This window comes from Salvelinus alpinus, chromosome 29 (assembly GCF_045679555.1).
Source record: "Salvelinus alpinus chromosome 29, SLU_Salpinus.1, whole genome shotgun sequence".
Classification (NCBI taxonomy): domain Eukaryota; kingdom Metazoa; phylum Chordata; class Actinopteri; order Salmoniformes; family Salmonidae; genus Salvelinus; species Salvelinus alpinus.
The window spans coordinates 23,389,434-23,408,761 of NC_092114.1; the positions used below are offsets into that span (position 1 = coordinate 23,389,434).

The 19,328-nt window shown below is 44.3% G+C and overlaps 1 protein-coding gene across 5 annotated transcripts in view; it reads left to right on the forward strand.

The window, feature by feature from the left end:
* Positions 1–19,328, forward strand: part of LOC139559325 (protein tyrosine phosphatase type IVA 3) — a 64,846-nt gene that overhangs the window by 37,024 nt on the left and 8,494 nt on the right. For 3 of the 5 annotated variants that reach the window (XM_071375221.1, XM_071375223.1, XM_071375222.1), the window contains exons 2-4: positions 5,470–6,090; positions 8,374–8,466; positions 16,489–16,619. In XM_071375221.1, coding sequence (XP_071231322.1) covers positions 5,986–6,090; positions 8,374–8,466; positions 16,489–16,619 — 329 coding nt within the window. In that variant the 5' untranslated portion in view covers positions 5,470–5,985. Of the gene's footprint in view, positions 1–307; positions 1,319–5,469; positions 6,091–8,373; positions 8,467–16,488; positions 16,620–19,328 lie in introns of those variants that run through there. The other 2 variants (XM_071375224.1, XM_071375225.1) reach the window with 2 other exon arrangements.

Consider the following 19,328-nt stretch of genomic DNA (forward strand, 5'->3'; position numbering starts at 1 on the left):
TGTGAAAATTTTCTCATAATTGTAATGTTTTTATTGTTATTTTGACCCTTAGAGAATCATTTCCAGCATATCTAATGTGGAAAATTGGTTGGGGAAATGAAAACAGTGATGGAAGGTGAATTGAAGGCCTTTTTGTGGCTCATTTAATAAACAAACCATTATTTTATGATGCACACCATCTTGAATCATAATTTACATACAGGGCTGGCCCAAGCCTTTTGGGGGCCCTAAGCGAGATTTGGTTGCAGCCCCCCCCCCCCCCCCCCCACCTCACAGCAAACATTTTAGTGGCCCCCCTCTTGATGATGGAGAGAAAAATGTCAATTTTAAAGTTAATTTTCTTTTTACACATTTTGCCTTGGGGAGTAGAGAAAATGTTGTAGATTTAAAGCAAGCTTTCTGCAATTCTACACATTTTGCCATTGGATGGAGACATTTTTTGCAGTTTTTAAAGCTGATTTCCTGCAATTCTACAAATTTTGTGAAGACTTATGGTTGAATCAATGCTGTTTCCACGTCATTTCAACAACAAAAAAGTCAATATGATGAATTTGAATCAACACGAAAAACTAATTGAATTTGCAAAAAGTCATCAATGTAAAGGAAGATAGTATTTTTTTCACCCAACTTTTAACCTAAATTCAATGACGTGATTTTTGTTGTTGTTGTTGAATTCACATTAGTTCACAACTCAACCAAATGTAAATAAAAAATAGACGTTGAACTGACATCTGTGCCCAGTGGGATGTTAATGATATCTGAGTGAGAGTGGCAAACAAAATAAATTAGTGCCCCTAGTGACATATCCTGCATGCCCGGTCGGCATTCGGCCATGATTACTACAAGTTTAGATAGATTGGTAAATTAGTCTAGCCAGCTAAGAATTGTTAGCTGACATGGTTAATTGAGTGACTGTCAGTAGCTATGAAATATGTGCATTTTCCCACCAGTGGTGTGTTTCCACCAAACTGACTTGTTGCGGAACTCTACAGATAGTTGGTAACAAAAACTGTTGCGTTAAATAGCAAATGTGGTCTTGGCACGTGTGCTCTAGCCAACAGTGCGGCTAGGCTAGTCTACATGATGAGATTATTATGGATAAGGAGAAAAATATTTTTTGGTTGTCAAACGGCAGTCAAGTATTGATCATCATGTCACCAGAATAAGATCACTCTACATTTACTGGAAAGGTGCGTCAAACTCATCCCTGTGCACTTTCAGCACCCTGGGAAGTTCATCACAATTGATTTAATCTGTAGCTCAACAAACTGCATGGTTTCCCGTGTCTTCGTCGGAGGACCACACACCATATCATTGCGTGAGTCCAAGTTTACTTCGATATGATGGTTATTATATCACTATTTGCGCGTAAAGGAATTTACACCTCCATTTCTCGCATAATACATTTTACAGACACAAAAAGATCCCACCATGTCAAACGAACAAATGATCTGTTGGCATTTATAAAATTATGCCGAAACTTCCTGTGTCCCTCACAGCTGTCGTGATATTTATTTATTTATTTTATTTTATTTTTATACATGTTATGACTTTACTTGCATAAAAACTGTGGATGGGAACTGACTGACATAAAAAGAGAAACTGCTGATGCACAACCAAATTTTGAAATTGCACCTTGTTGTAGTCTTCTATTCTAACTCTCAACAGGAAATTGAGACCTCAACTGAGTCCGCCCCCCCATAAGAAAGTATGTGTATATACAGTCGTGGCCAAAAGTTTTGAGAATGACACAAATATAAATTTCCACAAAGTTTGCTGCTTCAGTATCTTTAGATATTTTTTGTCAGATGTTACTATGGAAAACTGAAGTATAATTTACAAGCATTTCATGTGTCAAAGCCTTTTATTGTCAATTATATGAAGTTGATGCAAAGAGTCAATATTTGCAGTGTTGACCCTTCTTTTTCAAGACCTCTGCAATCCGCCCTGGCATGCTGTCAATTAACTTCTGGGCCACATCCTGCCTGACTGGCAGCCCATTCTTGCATAATCAATGCTTGGAGTTTGTCAGAATTTGTGGGTTTTTGTTTGTCCACCCGCCTCTTGAGGATTGACCACACATTCTCAATGGGATTAAGGTCTGGGGAGTTTCCTGGCCATGGACCCAAAATATTGATGTTTTGTTCCCCGAGCCACTTAGTTATCACTTTTGCCTTATGGCAAGGTGCTCCATCATGCTGGAAAAGGTATTCTTCGTCACCAAACTGTTCCTGGGTGGTTGGGAGAAGATGCTCTCGAAGGGTGTTTTGGTATCATTCTTTATTCATGGCTGTGTTCTTAGGCAAAGTTGTGAGTGAGCCCACTCCCTTGGCTGAGAAGCAACCCCACACATGAATGGTCTCAGGATGCTTTACTGTTGGCATGACACAGGACTGATGGTAGCGCTCACCTTGTCTTCTCCGGACAAGCTTTTTTCCGGATGCCCCAAACAATCGGAAAAGGGATTCATCAGAGAAAATGACTTTACCCCAGTCCTCAGCAGTCCAATCCCTGTACCTTTTGCAGAATATCAGTCTTTCCCTGATGTTTTTCCTGGAGAGAAGTGGCTTTTCCGCCATTCTTGACACCAGGCCATCCTCAAAGTCTTCGCCTCACTGTGTGTGCAGATGCACTTACACCTGCCTGCTGCCATTCCTGAGCAAGCTCTGTACTGGTGGTGCCCCGATCCCGCAGCTGAGTCAACTTTAGACTTTCTTGGGCGCCCTGAAGCCTTCTTCACAACAATTGAACCGCTCTCCTTGAAGGTCTTGATTATCCGATAAATGGTTGATTTAGGTGCAATCTTACTGGCAGCAATATCCTTGCCTGTGAAGACCTTTTTGTGCAAAGCAATGATGACGGCACGTGTTTCCTTGCAGGTAACCATGTTTGACAGAGGAAGAACAGTGATTCCAAGCACTATCCTCCTTTTGAAGCTTCCAGTCTGTTATTCGAACTCAATCAGCATGACAGAGTGATCTCCAACCTTGTCCTCGTCAACACTCACACCTGTGTTAACGAGAGAATCACTGACATGATGTCAGCTGGTCCTTTTGTGGCAGGGCTAAAATGCAGTGGAAATGTTTTTGGGGGATTCAGTTCATTTGCATGGCAAAGAGGGACTTTGCAGTTAATTGCAATTCATCTGATCACTCTTCATAACATTCTGGAGTATATGCAAATTGCCATCATACAAACTGAGGCAGCACACTTATATTTGTGTCATTCTCAACTTTTGGCCACGACATTTTGTTAGGTTACAGCCTTATTCTATGTATATAAAAAAAAGAAATCTGTGTCAATCTACACACAATACCCCATAATGACAAAGAAATGTATTCAGACCCTTTACTCAGTACTTTGTTGAAGCACCTTACAGCAATTACATCCTTGAATCTTCTTGGGTATGACACTACAAGCTTGGCACACCTGTATTTGGGGACTATCTCCCATTCTTCTCTGCAGATCCTCAAGCACTGTCAGGTTGGATGGGGAGCGTTGCTGCACAACTATTTTCAGATCTCTCCAGAAATGTTTTCGATCGGGTTCAAGACAACGCAGGAATGCCTAAGGGACAAGTCTCTGAATGTCCTTGAGTAGCCTGGACTTGAACCCGATCAAACATCTCTGGAGAGACCTGACAATAACTGAGCAGTGATGCTCCCCATCAACTTGACAGAGCTTGAGAGGATCTGCAGAGAAGAATGGAAGGAACTCTCCAAATACAGGTGTGCCAAGCTTCTTGCGTCATACCAAAGAAGACTGGAGGCTGTAATCACTGCCAAAGGTGCTTCAACAAAGTACTGAGTAAAGGGTCTGAATACTTACGTAAATGTGATATTTCCATTTTTGTAGTTTTTTAAAATGAAAGCCTGATTCACACAGTCTCCTCTGAACAGTTGATGTTGAGATGTGTCTGTTACTTTAGCATTTATTTGGGCTGCAATTTCTGAGGCAGGTAACTCAAATGAACTTTTCCTTTCCTGTGGCGGTACGATTGAGAGACAGTTTCATCATAGCACCTGAGTAAAGTGTCTGAATATTTCCATTTCTTTATTTTTAATACATTTGACCAAAATTCTAAACCTGTTTTTGCTTTGTCATTATAGGGTATTGTGTGTGAATTGATGAGGCAATTAAAATATATATTTTTTGAGTAAGGATGTAACGTAACAAAATGTGGAAAAAGTCAAGGGGTCTGAATAATTACCGAATGCAGTGTGTGTGTGAACAGAAATGTTATTTCATCTCGTGAAACATGGGACCAACACTTTACATGTTGCGTTTATATTTTTGTTCAGTGTGTGTGTATACTGTGTATATATACCAGTCAAAAGTTTGGACACACCTACTCATTCCATGGTTTTTCTTAATTTTTACTATTTTCTACATTATAGAATAATAGTGAAGAACTTCAAGAACTTTGAAAGTTTCTTCAAGGGCAGTCGCAAAAACCTTCAAGCACTATGATGAAACTGCCTCTCATGAGGACCGCCACAGGAAAGGAAGACCCATAGTTACCTTTGCTACAGAGGATAAGTTCATTAGAATTACCAGCCTCAGAAATTGCAGCCCAAATAAATGCTTCAGAGTTCAAGTAACAGACACATCTCAACATCAACTGTTCAGAGGAGACTGCATGAAACAGGCCTTCATGGTTGAATTGCTGCAAAGAAACCACTGCTAAAACACACAATAATAAGAAGAGACATGTTTGGGCCAAGAAACACAAGTAATGGACGCTAGACCAGTGGAAATCTGTCCTTTGGTCTGATGAGTGTACATTTTAGATTTTTAGTTCCAAACGCCGTGGCTTTGTGAGAAGCAGAGTAGGTGAACGGATGATCTCCACACGTGTGGTTCCTACTGTGAAGCATGGAGGAGGTGTGATGGTGCTGTGCTGGTGACACTGTTGGTGATTTATTTAGAATTCAAGGCATACTTAGCCAGCATGGCTACCGCAGCATTCTGCAGCGATACGCCATCCCAACTGGTTTGCGCTTAGTGGGATTATCATTTGTTTTTCAACAGGACAATGACCCAACACACCTCCAGACTGTATATATCCAGCTATCCATCTATCTCTATCGCTCTCTCCTATCTATCTATCTATTTATCTATCTATTTATTTATTAATTAATGAATAATTATTATTATAAAAATGTTTTTTCTCCATTATTTGGGGTTCGGGGGCCCCCTAGCGGCCGGGGACCCTAATCAACCACTGATGTCGCTTATGCTTGGAGCCGACCCTGTTTACATAGTGCCAGTCATGTGGGAGGGGAGAGACGAGAGGGGGAGAGTGAGAAAGAGAGGGAAATATCATTGTGTAATCTGTTCTCCAGACAGTCCTTCCCGAGGATACAGCCAGTGTTTCGTGTTTGTTTCTCAGATTTATCTTGCTTGTGGTTAACTCTCTCTTCTGTCTTTCTTTGCCTCCCCCCTTTCCTCCCCGTTGGCTCTGCACAGTTTTACACCCTTGGCGCTGTGCTTTTGATGGCGTTCTTGCAGAGGACTGGAGACTACTGCCACGCTCAACATCCCAGAGCATAGGCTGATCCAGGGGAGGATGCCCACTGCTCTGCCTTCTCCGCCTAATACCCTGCACTGATCCCTGGGTACCAACGCATCGAGGGCTCCCTGCCTCCCAGGACTCTCCACACCCTAGGTCTGTCACTCTAAGACCCTCTCTCAGGAACCCTAATGGGGTGATTGGACTAACTATTCCACTACTCTTCAGTGAAAGCCCCAAGACCTCATCTAAACCAACCACAGTGACCCTCCCAAGGATCGACAAACCCGAGGACAGACTTGTATTTATCTATCTTCTTAAAGGAGGGACAGGACTGAGAACGTCTGCAAGGTTAAAGGCGACAGGAGTTTAGCCCACCAGCGACCGTGGCCACCGTGGACGACCAGTTTGTGGTCCCCTTGCGTCCCTGTCCGTGTTGCGTTCGCACCCCCAGCTGGGTAAGGGTTGTCAACATGGCCCGTATGAACCGTCCGGCGCCGGCCGAGGTGTGCTACAAGAACATGCGGCTGCTCATCACGCACAACCCCACCAACTCCACCCTCAACAGCTTCATCGAGGTGAGGACCACTCTATCCCCGCTCGTTTAGACCTGCTAATATGTTTTTTCTCATGATTCTCTCTCCATACATCCCTTTTCTTTTCTCCCATTTCTCTTTCCCTCTCATCCTCCCTATTTTTTGCCCTCTCTTCATGTTGTTATTCTCTCTCTCCTTGTCTTTCTGTCTCTCTCCTTGGCTTTGTTTCCACTAACACATCTTCTTGACACTGCTCCAAGGCCCTATCTTAAACTTCTTAAGGCTAGGCCCCTCGATAACATCCGCTGAAATGGCAGAGTGCGAAATTCAAAAAAATATTTTTTAGAAATATTTAACTTTCATACATTCACGAGCAATACACCAAATTAAAGCTTAACTTCTTTTTAATCTAGCCATCGTGTCCGATTTTAAAAAGGCTTTACAGCGAAAGCACACCATATGATCGTTAGGTCAGGGCCTAGTCACAGAAAAACATACAGCCATTTTCCAGCCAAAGAGAGGAGTCACAAAAAGCAGAAATAGAGATAAAATTAATCACTAACCTTTGATGATCTTCATCAGATGGCACTCATTGGACTTCATGTTACACAATACATGTATGTTTTGTTCGATAAAGTTCATATTTATATCCAAAAATCTGAGTTTACATTGGCGCGTTATGTTCAGGAATGTTGTGCCTCGAAAACATCTGGCAAATTTGCAGAGAGCCACATCAATTTACAGAAATACTCATCATAAACTTTGATAAAAGATACAAGTGTTATGCATAGAATTAAAGATATACTTCTCCTTAATGCAACCACTGTGTCAGATTTCAAAAAAGCTTTACGGAAAAAGCACACCATGCAATAATCTGAGTACAGTGCTAAGCCACAAAAACAAGCCATACAGATAGCCGCCATGTTGTGGAGTCAGTAAAAGTCAGAAATAGCGTTATAAATATTCACTTACCTTTGATGATCTTCATCAGAATGCACTCCCGGGAATCTCAGTTCCACAATAAATGTTCGTTTTGTTCGATAAAGTTCATCTTTATGTCCAAATACCTCCTTTTTGTTAGCGCGTTTAGTTCACCAATCGAAATTCACAAGGTGCGGGCAAGTCCAGACGAAAAGTCAAAAAAGTTATATTACAGTTCGTAGAAACATGTCAAATGATGTAAAGAATCAATCTTTAGGATGTTTTTATCATAAATCTTCAATAATGTTTCAACCGGACAATTCCTTTGTCTTTAGAAATGAAAAGGAACACAGAGCTCGCTCTCACGGCTGCGCGCGTGACTTAGCTCAAGGCATTCTGCCAGACACCTGGTTCAAACAGCTCTTATTCGCTCCCCCTTCATAGTAGAAGCCTGAAACAAGGTTCTAAAGACTGTTGACATCTAGTGGAATCCTTAGGAAGTGCAATATGACCCCATTTACACTGTATATACGAAAGGCAATGACTTGAAAAACTACAAACCTCAGGTTTCCCACTTCCTGGTTGGATTTTTCTCAGGTTTTCGCCTGCCATATGAGTTCTGTTATACTCACAGACATCATTCAAACAGTTTTAGAAACTTCAGAGTGTTTTCTATCAAAATATACTAATAATATGCATATTATAGCTTCTGGGCCTGAGTAACAGGCAGTTTACTTTGGGCACGCTTTTCATCCGAACGTGAAAATACTGCCCCCTATCCCAAACAGGTTAAGAAAGGTGTTTCTATGACACTGAGAAAAAAGCACAGACTATAGAGAGGATCTGATGATGACAACGGTGCGCTGGCTGCTCCAGTTTCCATGGCGATGTGTCCCGCTGCCACGTCGGTCTCTTGGCACGGGCAGTGAGAGGAGTGTGTCGCGCGGTCAGACAATAGCAGAACTAAGGCTGCCCTTCTCAGAACCACATGTGGGCCACGTGCCCTATCTTAAAGAGTGCCACAATGCCACGGACAGGCAGGCAACAGACAAACAAACAGTCAAACAGGCAGACAGACCGTCCCAGGCAGACAGACCGTCCCAGGCAGACAGACCGTCCCAGGCAGGCAGACAGACCGTCCCAGGCAGGCAGACAGACCGTCCCAGGCAGGCAGACAGACCGTCCCAGGCAGGCAGACAGACCGTCCCAGGCAGACAGACAGACCCAGGCAGACAGGCAGACAGAACCCTTAAAGTAACTAAATCAGCCTGCTGTACTGCTATGAGTATGGGTCCATGCACGTGTATAGGCTATATTTTTGTACACACATGTCCCCGCCCCCCAAAAGACACACAGTGTGAGTTATTTTTCAATGGAACTCCTTCCCTCCTTCCTCCACTGTAGGACCTTAAGAAGTACGGAGCCACGACGGTAGTGAGAGTGTGTGAGGTCACCTATGATAAGGCTCCATTGGAGAAGGATGGCATCACTGTGGTGGTGAGTACAGACCAAGGTCACGTCCCTCACACTTCATTGTGAAGTGGACACACAAACACACACGCACTGTGAGGAGAAGAACAGGGTAGAGCGGAGTGTTTCGGTCGTGGACAGGACTTCCAGTACTGATTCCAGGGGTTTCAGTCGGGTATGGTAGGGTATTGTCATTGGTTGCACTGATTGCGCTATTTGTCTACATAACCTGGTTCAAGCATTCATGACATTACCCTGAAGAAAACACAGTGAGGTGTTTTACCCAATAAATGACTGGGAGTTTACACATATGGAGTGTGTGACTCTCTTTGTTTTTATGATAGGGTATGATAGTTGCCATACCCTAGCTCAAAACCCCACATTTTAAGTAGTTACATTTTTTTGGGGGGGGGGCTGAATTCATTCCAGTCCCGATTTTAAAATTCAACCGCTGTTTATAGTATTAAATGGCTGACTTTAAGACCATGCCAGCCTGCGCACCTTTTCTGTCACTTTTAGAAGGCATGGAGCAGATACGGGGCCATCTGCTTTGCTGGTCAGCTGTTTAGCTAGACAGACCGCTGAAACACTCGGGCTCCTGAGTGCTGCAGCGGTCTACAGAACTGCATCTCAGTGCAAGAGGTGTCACTGCAGTCCCTGGTTCGAATCCAGGCTGCATCACATCCGGCCGTGATTGGGAGTCCCATAGGGCGGCGCACAATTGGCCCAGCGTCGTCCGGGTCTGGCCGAGGTAGGCCGTCATTGTAAATAAGAATATGTTCTTAACTGACTTGCCTAGTTAAATAAAGGCTACATTATGCAGTGCGCCTATTGCTTTGAATTTGATTTTGGCATTTAACTCAACAATGCTTCAATATTCGCAGAATATTTCCCTTCCCTGGCGAATAATGCAGGCATGCAGAAATTAGCTGGTATTCATCTCTGGATGCAAAGCAATGAGACAGTGTTGGTGGGAAACGCAGGAGACAGACCGTGTAAGAGCAGTTCCACAAGGATGGCTTCATATAGCCTATAGCAGGGGGTCGGCAACCTTTTTTCATGTGGAGTGCCAATTTACCATTTCTAACGATCTGTGTGCCAGTTATGATTTTCATATGGCTACTATACGGAGGTGCTGTCCATTCAGGGCCATGCCACAGAGCTCCAGTATAGACGGGTTAGCTGACAACGCCACAAATTATGTGAACGCTTCAATGGGGCAGAAGGCAGTGTGTTGTTGTGACTCTGGATGGCCAGATAGCTAGCAACAATGACAAACTGCCATGTGAGGAATCGTAGGTGGTTCGTTTCAGTTAGTTTTATCTTGTTCTTGATACCATCTTGTTTTGAGGTGTTTTGACTGATGTCATCTCAATGCCAATATGACAGAAACGTATGTATGTTAGTAGGGTTGCAAAAGTTCGGAAACCTACCGGTAAATATCCAGATTTTTTTCGGACATTTTCCATGGGAGTTAAGCCCGGGAATTTGGGGAATTCTGCCTAAATTCATCAAAAAAGTTAGTTTATAACGGTGAACCTTTTTTGTGTGATACAGATAAGGCAATTTTAGGTCTTGTGGCATATTTTGGTGAAACTATCCCCAATTCAATGGAATTGCAACCTTCTGCATGCACAGTGCATTCTTCCATCACATGTACAGCTGATTCTCAAGACCTTGCACACTAATGAGATGCTATTGAGCCCACTCTACTACACTGTCTGAGCCAAGGACTACATGCTTTCTGGTAAGTTTTGATTACAATACTGAGTGGGGTGAATATATTTTATGACATGCATGATTTTTTGTATATATTGTTTTTGTATAGTAGTCTACAGCAAAGTGTGTTTAAATCATTTCTGACTTGTTAACATTTTCTGCTAGTTAGTTTTTGCTACGATGTGGGTTTTAGCTTGCTTGAGCCTGCTTACTGAAGAGTGTTAATTCACCTGTTTCCATACATGTTTCATTTTAAAACATTTATCTTACAAAGGAGTTGTTTAACTGCTTAACTCTTTATCTGTACATGGAATTGTATTTGTTGTTTTTTTACTAATTTTTTCTAATCTTTACAGGAAAATTCCACGGGAACGATCTGATGTGTGGAGACATTTCACTGCAGCTAATGTAGAAGGAAAGGCTGTGTACATTTTGAAAATACTGTGCCAAGTCATATGTGAAGAATGCAATAAAGATGCAGAATCATCTGGCCAAGTGCATAAAGTTCCCTCAGCGCTCACAACAAGCAACCTCTGACAAAAGTCCCTCTACTTCTATTTGAGGTTAAAATGATGAATCGGGCACCTTATCGATAGCAACAGCTCATGGTCCTCCTGGAATCAGAAGTTTTTTTGACTCAATGGAGGAACGTAGACAGAGAAATGCTGATGAATGTCTTGCTCGAGCTGTGTATGCAACTGGTTCACCTTTGATGCTCACAGGCAATGTGTATTGGAAGAGATTTCTGAATGTTCTTCGCACAGCATACACCCCTCCAACCAGACATGCTTTATCTACTCATTTGCTGGATGCAGAGTTCAAGTGAAGGTCAAGCAAATCATAGAGAAAGCAGACTGTATTGCAATCATCTCTGATGGGTGGTCTAATGTTTGTGGGCAAGGAATAATTAACTACATCTCCACCCCTCAACCAGTATTCTACAAGAGCACAGACAAGGTACACCAGACACACCGGTCTCTACATTGCAGATGAGTTGAAGGCAGTCCTCAATGACCTTGGACCACAGAAGGTATTTGCACTGGTGACAGACAATGCTGCGAACATGACGGCTGCTTGGTCTAAAATGGAGGAGTCCTAGCCTCACATCACACCCATTGGCTGTGCTGCTCATGCATTGAATCTGCTCCTCAGGGACATCATGGCACTGAAAACAATGGATACACTCTACAAGAGAGCCAAAGAAATGGTTAGGTATGTGAAGAGTCATCAAGTTATAGCAGCAATCTACCTCACCAAGTAAAGTGAGAAGAATAACAGCACCACATTGAAGCTGCCCAGCAACACCCTTAGGTGTGGTGTTGTCATCATGTCTGACAGTCTCCTGGAGGGGAAGGAGTCTCCAAGAAATGGCCATATCACAGTCTGCCGATATGGACAGCCCCATCAAGAGGATCGATCCTCCTGGATTATGTATTTTGGGAGAGAGTGGTAAGCAGCCTGAAACTCCTGAAACCTATAGCAATAGCCATTACACGGATTGAGGGAGACAATGCCATCCTGCCTGATGTTCAGACTCTGCTTTCAGATGTAAGAGAAGAAATCCATACTGCCCACTTCACTGTTGCTCCAAGCAGAGGAAACTGCAGTTCTGAAATACATCAAAAAGCGTGAAGACTTCTGCCTGAAGCCCATACACGCCGCAGCGTACATGTTGGACCTCAAGTATGCTGGTAAGAGCATCCTGTCCGGTGCAGAGGTCAACAAGGCCTATGGTGTCATCACTACCGTGTCTCGCCACCTTGGCCTGGAGGAGGGCAAGGTTCTTGTCAGTCTGGCGAAGTACACTTCCAAGCAAGGGCTTTGGGATTGAGATGCAATATGGCAGTCGTGCCAACATATCTCATCAACCACCTGGTGAAAGAGCCTTTGTGGATCTGAGGCTCTTTCCCCATCATCCTCCAAATCTCACCAACATCAGCCACCTCAGCACGCAACTGGTCCTTGTTTGGGAACACACACACCAAAGCACGCAACAGGCTGAAAAATTGAAAAATTGGTGGCCATCAGGGAAAATTTGAGGCTTTTTTAGCCTGACAACGAGTCATCCTCAACAAGGTTGGAAAGTGACAGTGAAGATGAGGCCTCAGAGTCTGATGTTCAAGAGGTGGAAATTGAGGAGGTCCAGGGAGAAGACATGGAAGCCTGAGAGGAAGACAACCAAAGCTTTAGTTTCTAGACTATCATTTTACAGATGTATGTTGAAAATGTTTTTGGGAGATGCGATGGATCATTCAATATCCCCTTTGTTATTCAGTGAAATTATCCTATGTGAAGAGTCAACTAATTTAATTAAAGTTCAATTCGTAACTAAATTATTATATATATATTTTTTTTTATTGAAGGATTTAATAATTTGCAATTATGTCTACTTATGATAAGGTAAAAGGTTTATATTTCTGTCTCCATAAATGGTAAATATATCCAATGCAAAAAACATCTACATTTAAATGGTATTAATATTAATTTGCATATATTCCCGTTAATTCCCACAGAAAGTTTCCACCTCTGAATATTCCCCAAAATGTGCAACCCTATATGCTAGACAACAAGTGCATTGAAAACACTATTGTCTGTGCCCAATAATGTTTGTACCATGTTGTGTTGCTACCATGTTGTCTTAGGTCTCTCTTTATGTGGTGTTGTCGTGATGTGTGTTTTGTTCTGTATTTATTTAATTGTTTATTTTTTATCCCAGCCCCCGTCCCTGCAGGAGGCCTTTTGGTAGGCTGTCATTGTAAATAAGAATTTGACTTGCCTAGTTAAATAAATACAAATAAATATAGTTTACATGTTGTCAACATTCTAAACCAACTGTCTGTTTTGCCCCATAGTTGCACATGTGTCGGTTTTGTTGCTAAACAACCTACCTGTGCAAAGACGCTGTCCATTTAGCAGTGCTGAATCATCGGCGCCGCCATAATATGTACGTTTTCCTTTCATATTTCATGATTTTCGTCATTCTTTGGTCGAGTTTGTTTGACGCCACTGACTATTTCCACTAAGGCCATGACCGTGTAGGGAAGGAGGAGGCAGAGGGTTATCAAACAGACTGTTCTGTGTTCAGAGGAGGGCAATGGGGTTGGGGGCCAGTTCCTGGAAGAGCATGCCCGGTCCTTATAGGCTCGTAAACAAACACACATACACACATCAATACTGATATACACCCAACAACCTGAAAGCAGCCCAAACCCTTTCAAAGACTCATCTGGGTCACTCCTAAACACACACACACGCGCACATAACTCAGACCCGTATCTGTAACTGAACTTGAAGACACGTGTTTCTGATTACCAGTACATCAACGTTCCTTTGTTGCCATGGCAGCTGCAGAGTCTGGTTACCCCGCGTGGCCTCCTCTATTAAATTTGTTCCTTTTTCTATTTTCTCTCTTTCACTCTCTCTTTAATCTCTCTCTTTCACTCTATATTTTTCTCTCTCTTTCTCTCAGTGAATAGTGTGGTTATGAAAGGAGAGATTTACAGGGTATGCTGTTACGTAAGCACAAGACCATGGACTGCTATTTATGTGAAGGCTGTACTTAGCTTTCTGCCAGAGCACTGGAAAACATTGAGGATCGTGGCAATTGGTACTAGCTCTCCAGAGTCTTGAAAAACAGAAGTGAGTGCATGGGAGGGAGTTGCCTACCTCTCCCCTCCCCTTCCTCTGTCTCCGTAGTGATATAGGGGAAATCTGGAGAGATCTAGTTAAAGGCTTGTACACGATCAAGCCATCAGCTTGGGGTCAATTCCATTTAAATTCCAGTCAATTCAGAAAAGTAAACCCAATTATTGACAATCATTTAGGATAATTGGAATTGGAATTTCAGTATACTTATTGAATTTACTGGAATTAAATTGGAATTGACACCAATTCTGCTGTCCAGTGACACAAAATATCAACAACAATGAAGCTATAGGACCAGACAGACGGATAGAGCTGTACTCTGTTATCATAGCCCTGGGAGGATGGCTATTATTAGTTGCTGCTTCAATTGTTGAATAACTGTTGTCATGTAAAATGGGGGATGTTTGTGGCGCTTTTCAGCTGAAGACATGTAAACTGGATGTGGATATAACTGTTAACTAGGAATTGATTGGAAATCTGTAGTGATTTGTTCATCCGGTGTCTCCTCTCCACTGTCGCTCTGATGCAGTGAGTTGCTTTGGCTACAGGCTTTCAAAGCTAGGGCCTCATAGTGGTATAGCTAATGAGTGAACAGTGTTGTATATTGTGTGTGTTGAGGGCATGGAATTGTTGCAGGTCATCTTGACATTCTAAAAAGCATTCCAAGGTCACGTTGAATGGAACCGTGTGTGAGCGTGCGAGGCAAGCGTATATGTGTGTGCCCATACCTCGTCCCCAAAGTAGGCCAGTGCTGCTGTGGTTCCTGCCCTGTTGAGCCCACATTACCTCAGCCAACATCATGCAGCAGCTTACAACATGTACTACACTGCAAATATTGAACCTTCAGGAGCTGATGCTAATACCCCAGGAAAACAGTGTAAGACACAGCTCAGGCAAATAAATAGTCTAACCCCCAAATGAGAACTGGTCTGTTGTGGTGGTGGCTGATTCCGTGTCTGTGTTTGTGCGTGCGTCCATCTGTGTGCCTGTATGTATGTGTCGGCTTTCCTGAGTCCAGTGGTGTGATGAGGCGATCTCCTCTCTCAGAAGGTGTTACTGTGGTAATTCTACACTGTTTACTGTAAACGACAGACACCTGCTGAAACCAAATTGTGTGTGTGTACTGTTTTGTTCTAATACCTGTTTGTTCTTCTACATGGCTCTGCGTGTGTGTGTGTCTGTGTGTGGTTGCATTGTGTATTTGTTGTAGCTATGTGGGACTATTGTTAAGATGTATGAGTCAGTCGTGCATTATAAAATCTCCCCAGACAGCCAGGTGTGTCTCTCCCTCCCTGGAGATACTGTGTGGCTGAAGATCAACAGGCCCTGGGTCCAGACCACTAAGGCTGATACTGTGTGGCTGAAGATCAACAGGCCCTGGGTCCAGACCACTAAGGCTGATACTGTGTGGCCAGAGATCAACAGGCCCTGGGTCCAGACCACTATGGCTGATACTGTGTGGCTGGAGATCAACAGGCCCTGGGTCCAGACCACTATTGCTGATACTGTGTGGCTGGAGATCAACAGGCCCTGGGTCCAGACCACTATGGCTGGAGATCAACAGGCCCTGGGTCCAGACCACTATGGCTGGAGATCAACAGGCCCTGGGTCCAGACCACTATGGCTGAAGATCAACAGGCCCTGGGTCCAGACCACTAAGGCTGATACTGTGTGGCCAGAGATCAACAGGCCCTGGGTCCAGACCACTATGGCTGATACTGTGTGGCTGGAGATCAACAAGCCCTGGGTCCAGACCACTATTGCTGATACTGTGTGGCTGGAGATCAACAGGCCCTGGGTCCAGACCACTATGGCTGGAGATCAACAGGCCCTGGGTCCAGACCACTATGGCTGATCAGTATCCATGGTTCATCCTTGGGCTGCTGTGAGTAAGCCTCTAATCACTGACTGACTGGCACTCACCTATCTCGTCACTACCCTCCTGACTCCTGCGTCATGTCTGTCTGTTTGTCTGTGTGTGTTTCTATCTGCTTTGTATCTGCGTCTGTATTGTACCCCTCTGTCCCCAGGCAGCTGTGCTAAATCAAATCTGTACCATAAACCATGTGTGTCTTAGGCTGGAGGCTGCTGATAGGGTGAACTGTCTCTAACATATAGATATCTATAGAGGGGCTATGGCTCACTCGCACAACCTCAAAATGAGGTCACCCTACCCTGTGTTGAATCAAAAGATGAAAGGATGCCTGCTCCTTCTGTTTACTGATAGGTGTGCTGTGCTTGGCATTGCAGTGGCATACAAACCAATGTTTGCACCACTGTGGTCATCGGTCATTTCGAATGACTTTATTTGTTTATGAAGCTTTGAAAATTACAACAAAGAACACTTACAGTACAGTCAACACAACATTACAAAACAATATACATAAGATTCCAAACCATACCAGTTCCCAGGAACATAATTTTAAATGTTTTTATTTTACTTAACCTTTATTTAACTAGTCAAGTCAGTTAAGAACAAATTCTTACTTACAATGATGGCCTACCCCGGCCAAACCCTAACGACGCTGGGCCAATTGTTCGCCGCCCTATGGGACTCCAATCATGGCCGGCTGTGATACAGCCTGGAATCGAACCAGGGTCTGCAGTGCCTTACACCTCTGCGCCACTCGTGTGTTTTTGAAACCTAAGATCTCAGTCTAACACTATTTCTCCATCTCTCCCCAGGACTGGCAGTTTGATGACGGTGCGCCCCCTCCCTCTAAGGTGGTGGAGGACTGGCTGAGTCTGCTAAGGTCTCGTTTCCTGGAAGATCCGGGCTGCTGCGTGGCCGTGCACTGTGTGGCTGGACTGGGCAGGTGAGGGGACCAGCTCAGTTGGTAGAGCATGGTGCTTGCAACGCCAGGATATTGGGTTCGATTCCCGGGACGACCATACGTAAAAATGTATGCACGCATGACTGTAAATCGCTTTGGATTAAAAAAAGGCATATTCAGATTACAGATGCTCTGTAGGGGACCAGTAGGATACTTTGTAGGGGTCCAGCAGGATGCTCGGTAGGGGTCCAGCAGGATGCTCGGTAGGGGTCCAGCAGGATGCTCGGTAGGGGTCCAGTAGGATGCTCTGTAGGGGTCCAGCAGGATGCTCTGTAGGGGTCCAGTAGGATGCTCTGTAGGGGTCCAGTAGGATGCTCTGTAGGGGTCCAGTAGGATGCTCTGTAGGGGTCCAGCAGGATGCTCTGTAGGGGTCCAGCAGGATGCTCTGTAGGGGTCCAGCAGGATGCTCTGTAGGGGTCCAGTAGGATGCTCTGTAGGGGTCCAGTAGGATGCTCTGTAGGGGTCCAGTAGGATGCTCTGTAGGGGTCCAGTAGGATGCTCTGTAGGGGTCCAGTAGGATGCTCTGTAGGGGTCCAGTAGGATGCTCTGTAGGGGTCCAGTAGGATGCTCTGTAGGTCTCCAGCAGGATGCTCTGTAGGGGTCCAGGAGGATGCTCGGTAGGGGTCGAGCAGGATGCTCTGTAGGGGTCCAGAAGGATGCTCGGTAGGGGTCCAGCAGGATGCTCGGTAGGGGACCAGGAGGATGCTCGGTAGGGGTCGAGCAGGATGCTCTGTAGGGGTCCAGTAGGATGCTCTGTAGGGGTCCAGGAGGATGCTCTGTAGGGGTCCAGGAGGATGCTCTGTAGGGGTCCAGCAGGATGCTCTGTAGGGGTCCAGTAGGATGCTCTGTAGGGGTCCAGTAGGATGCACTGTAGGGGTCCAGTAGGATGCACTGTAGGGGTCCAGTAGGATGCTCGGTAGGGGTCCAGCAGGATGCTCTGTAGGGGTCCAGTAGGATGCTCTGTAGGGGTCCAGTAGGATGCTCTGTAGGGGTCCAGTAGGATGCTCTGTAGGGGTCCAGTAGGATGCTCAGTAGGGGTCCAGTAGGATGCTCTGTAGGGGTCCAGTAGGATGCTCTGTAGGGGTCCAGCAGGATGCTCTGTAGGGGTCCAGTAGGATGCTCTGTAGGGGTCCAGCAGGATGCTCTGTAGGGGTCCAGTAGGATGCACTGTGTGGCTGGACTGGGTATGTAAGGGATACTTTGTTTACTTTCATCTGAAAATGACTACTGATCAGATTCACAAATCCCAGACTGTACCTTTACACCTGGGATATATAGGGGAGACAGTCAGTGAAAAATAAAGTAGTTCATTTAGTTTGATGTGAATGGACAACAGTGTTTGAGTCATCATGCCTATCATTGCTTATAATCAGATCAAGGGGGCATTGTTGATCAAGGTATCACGGGGAACAGGACCCAAGAGGTTGTGTTGACTGTCACTGCAAAGACTGAGCTTTGCACAGTGTTTACCATGTTAATCTGACAGTCAGAATGAGCCCCCCTTAACCCAGGTTTAACCAACTAACTGTACCCAACACCCAGTGGCAGTTGGTGCTGTTTAAGATCATGGAGGATTCATTTGTTTTTTATGAGCACGTCCTTATTTCTATTACAGCATATTGGATGACTGTCATTCATATTCCATTCACCCAGTTCAATGCAACATCGATAGGTTAAGCTACTACATTATACTCAAATGTTCCCTATACCCATCATGAGGTTGTTACAACCTAGTCTACGAATGAAAGTTTACAACGTAGGTGCACACAGGTCGAGAGACCAATTGGAGAAATCAAGGTGACTCATTCAATATCGCCTTGCACACTCTTGCCTGCATCTAGCTGAACTAGGCTGTAATCATTAGTCCAAACAGTTGCAAAAGAGTTTCTATTGGAGAAATGCAGATAGGTTTATCCCTGTTTCATTCTGTTTGCTTCCATTTAAGAAACGTTTTTCAATAGAATCGGCAGAATGAATACACCCCTGATCACCTGCACACAAGTTGACTTTCATAGCAGTCACATACGAACAGCATCATCACTTTGCTCGTTGTATAATTCCTTCTCGCATCTACACGCTCTCCTCCTCTCACCTTTTCCCTTCAGTTGTGCACAACACTACAGCTGTCTGTGACCAGGCGAAAAAACCTTTCCAAGCCTTCATACCATAACCGCTACACACACCCTACATCGTTGTCACCATATTAGCTAATCTCATAGCCAACATAGTTACTATATCTAACACATTAGTAATCCCGCTACAATCACGCAGTACAGTGTACAGCAAGCAGTTTAGCAGTTACACCGGCGTGCCCAAGTGGCAATAAATGTATAAAACCGAATGCTTACCTTGACTTGGAGGAGTGTTATTTGGGGATGTGAATATATTTAGTATAGTCTTATCTAAAAAGTATGTTACACAAAAACAAAACAAAAATCACTGAGTAGGAGGGTCCTCCCCTTCCTCTTCTGAGGACCCTCTGCTGCTGACACCTCTACCGGTTCAAGAATAGGATGGGCACCTAAATGGCCCTCTATTCCCTGTACACTGTATATGGAATAGAGTGGCATTGGGGACACACACATCTCCAGGGAAAGGAGAGCGGCCTTCTGAGAAAGCCAGATAATGGGACCGAGTATCCTTCTAGCTCAGAGCTTCCCTCTACACAGCCACAGTGAGGTTGCCTGGTCC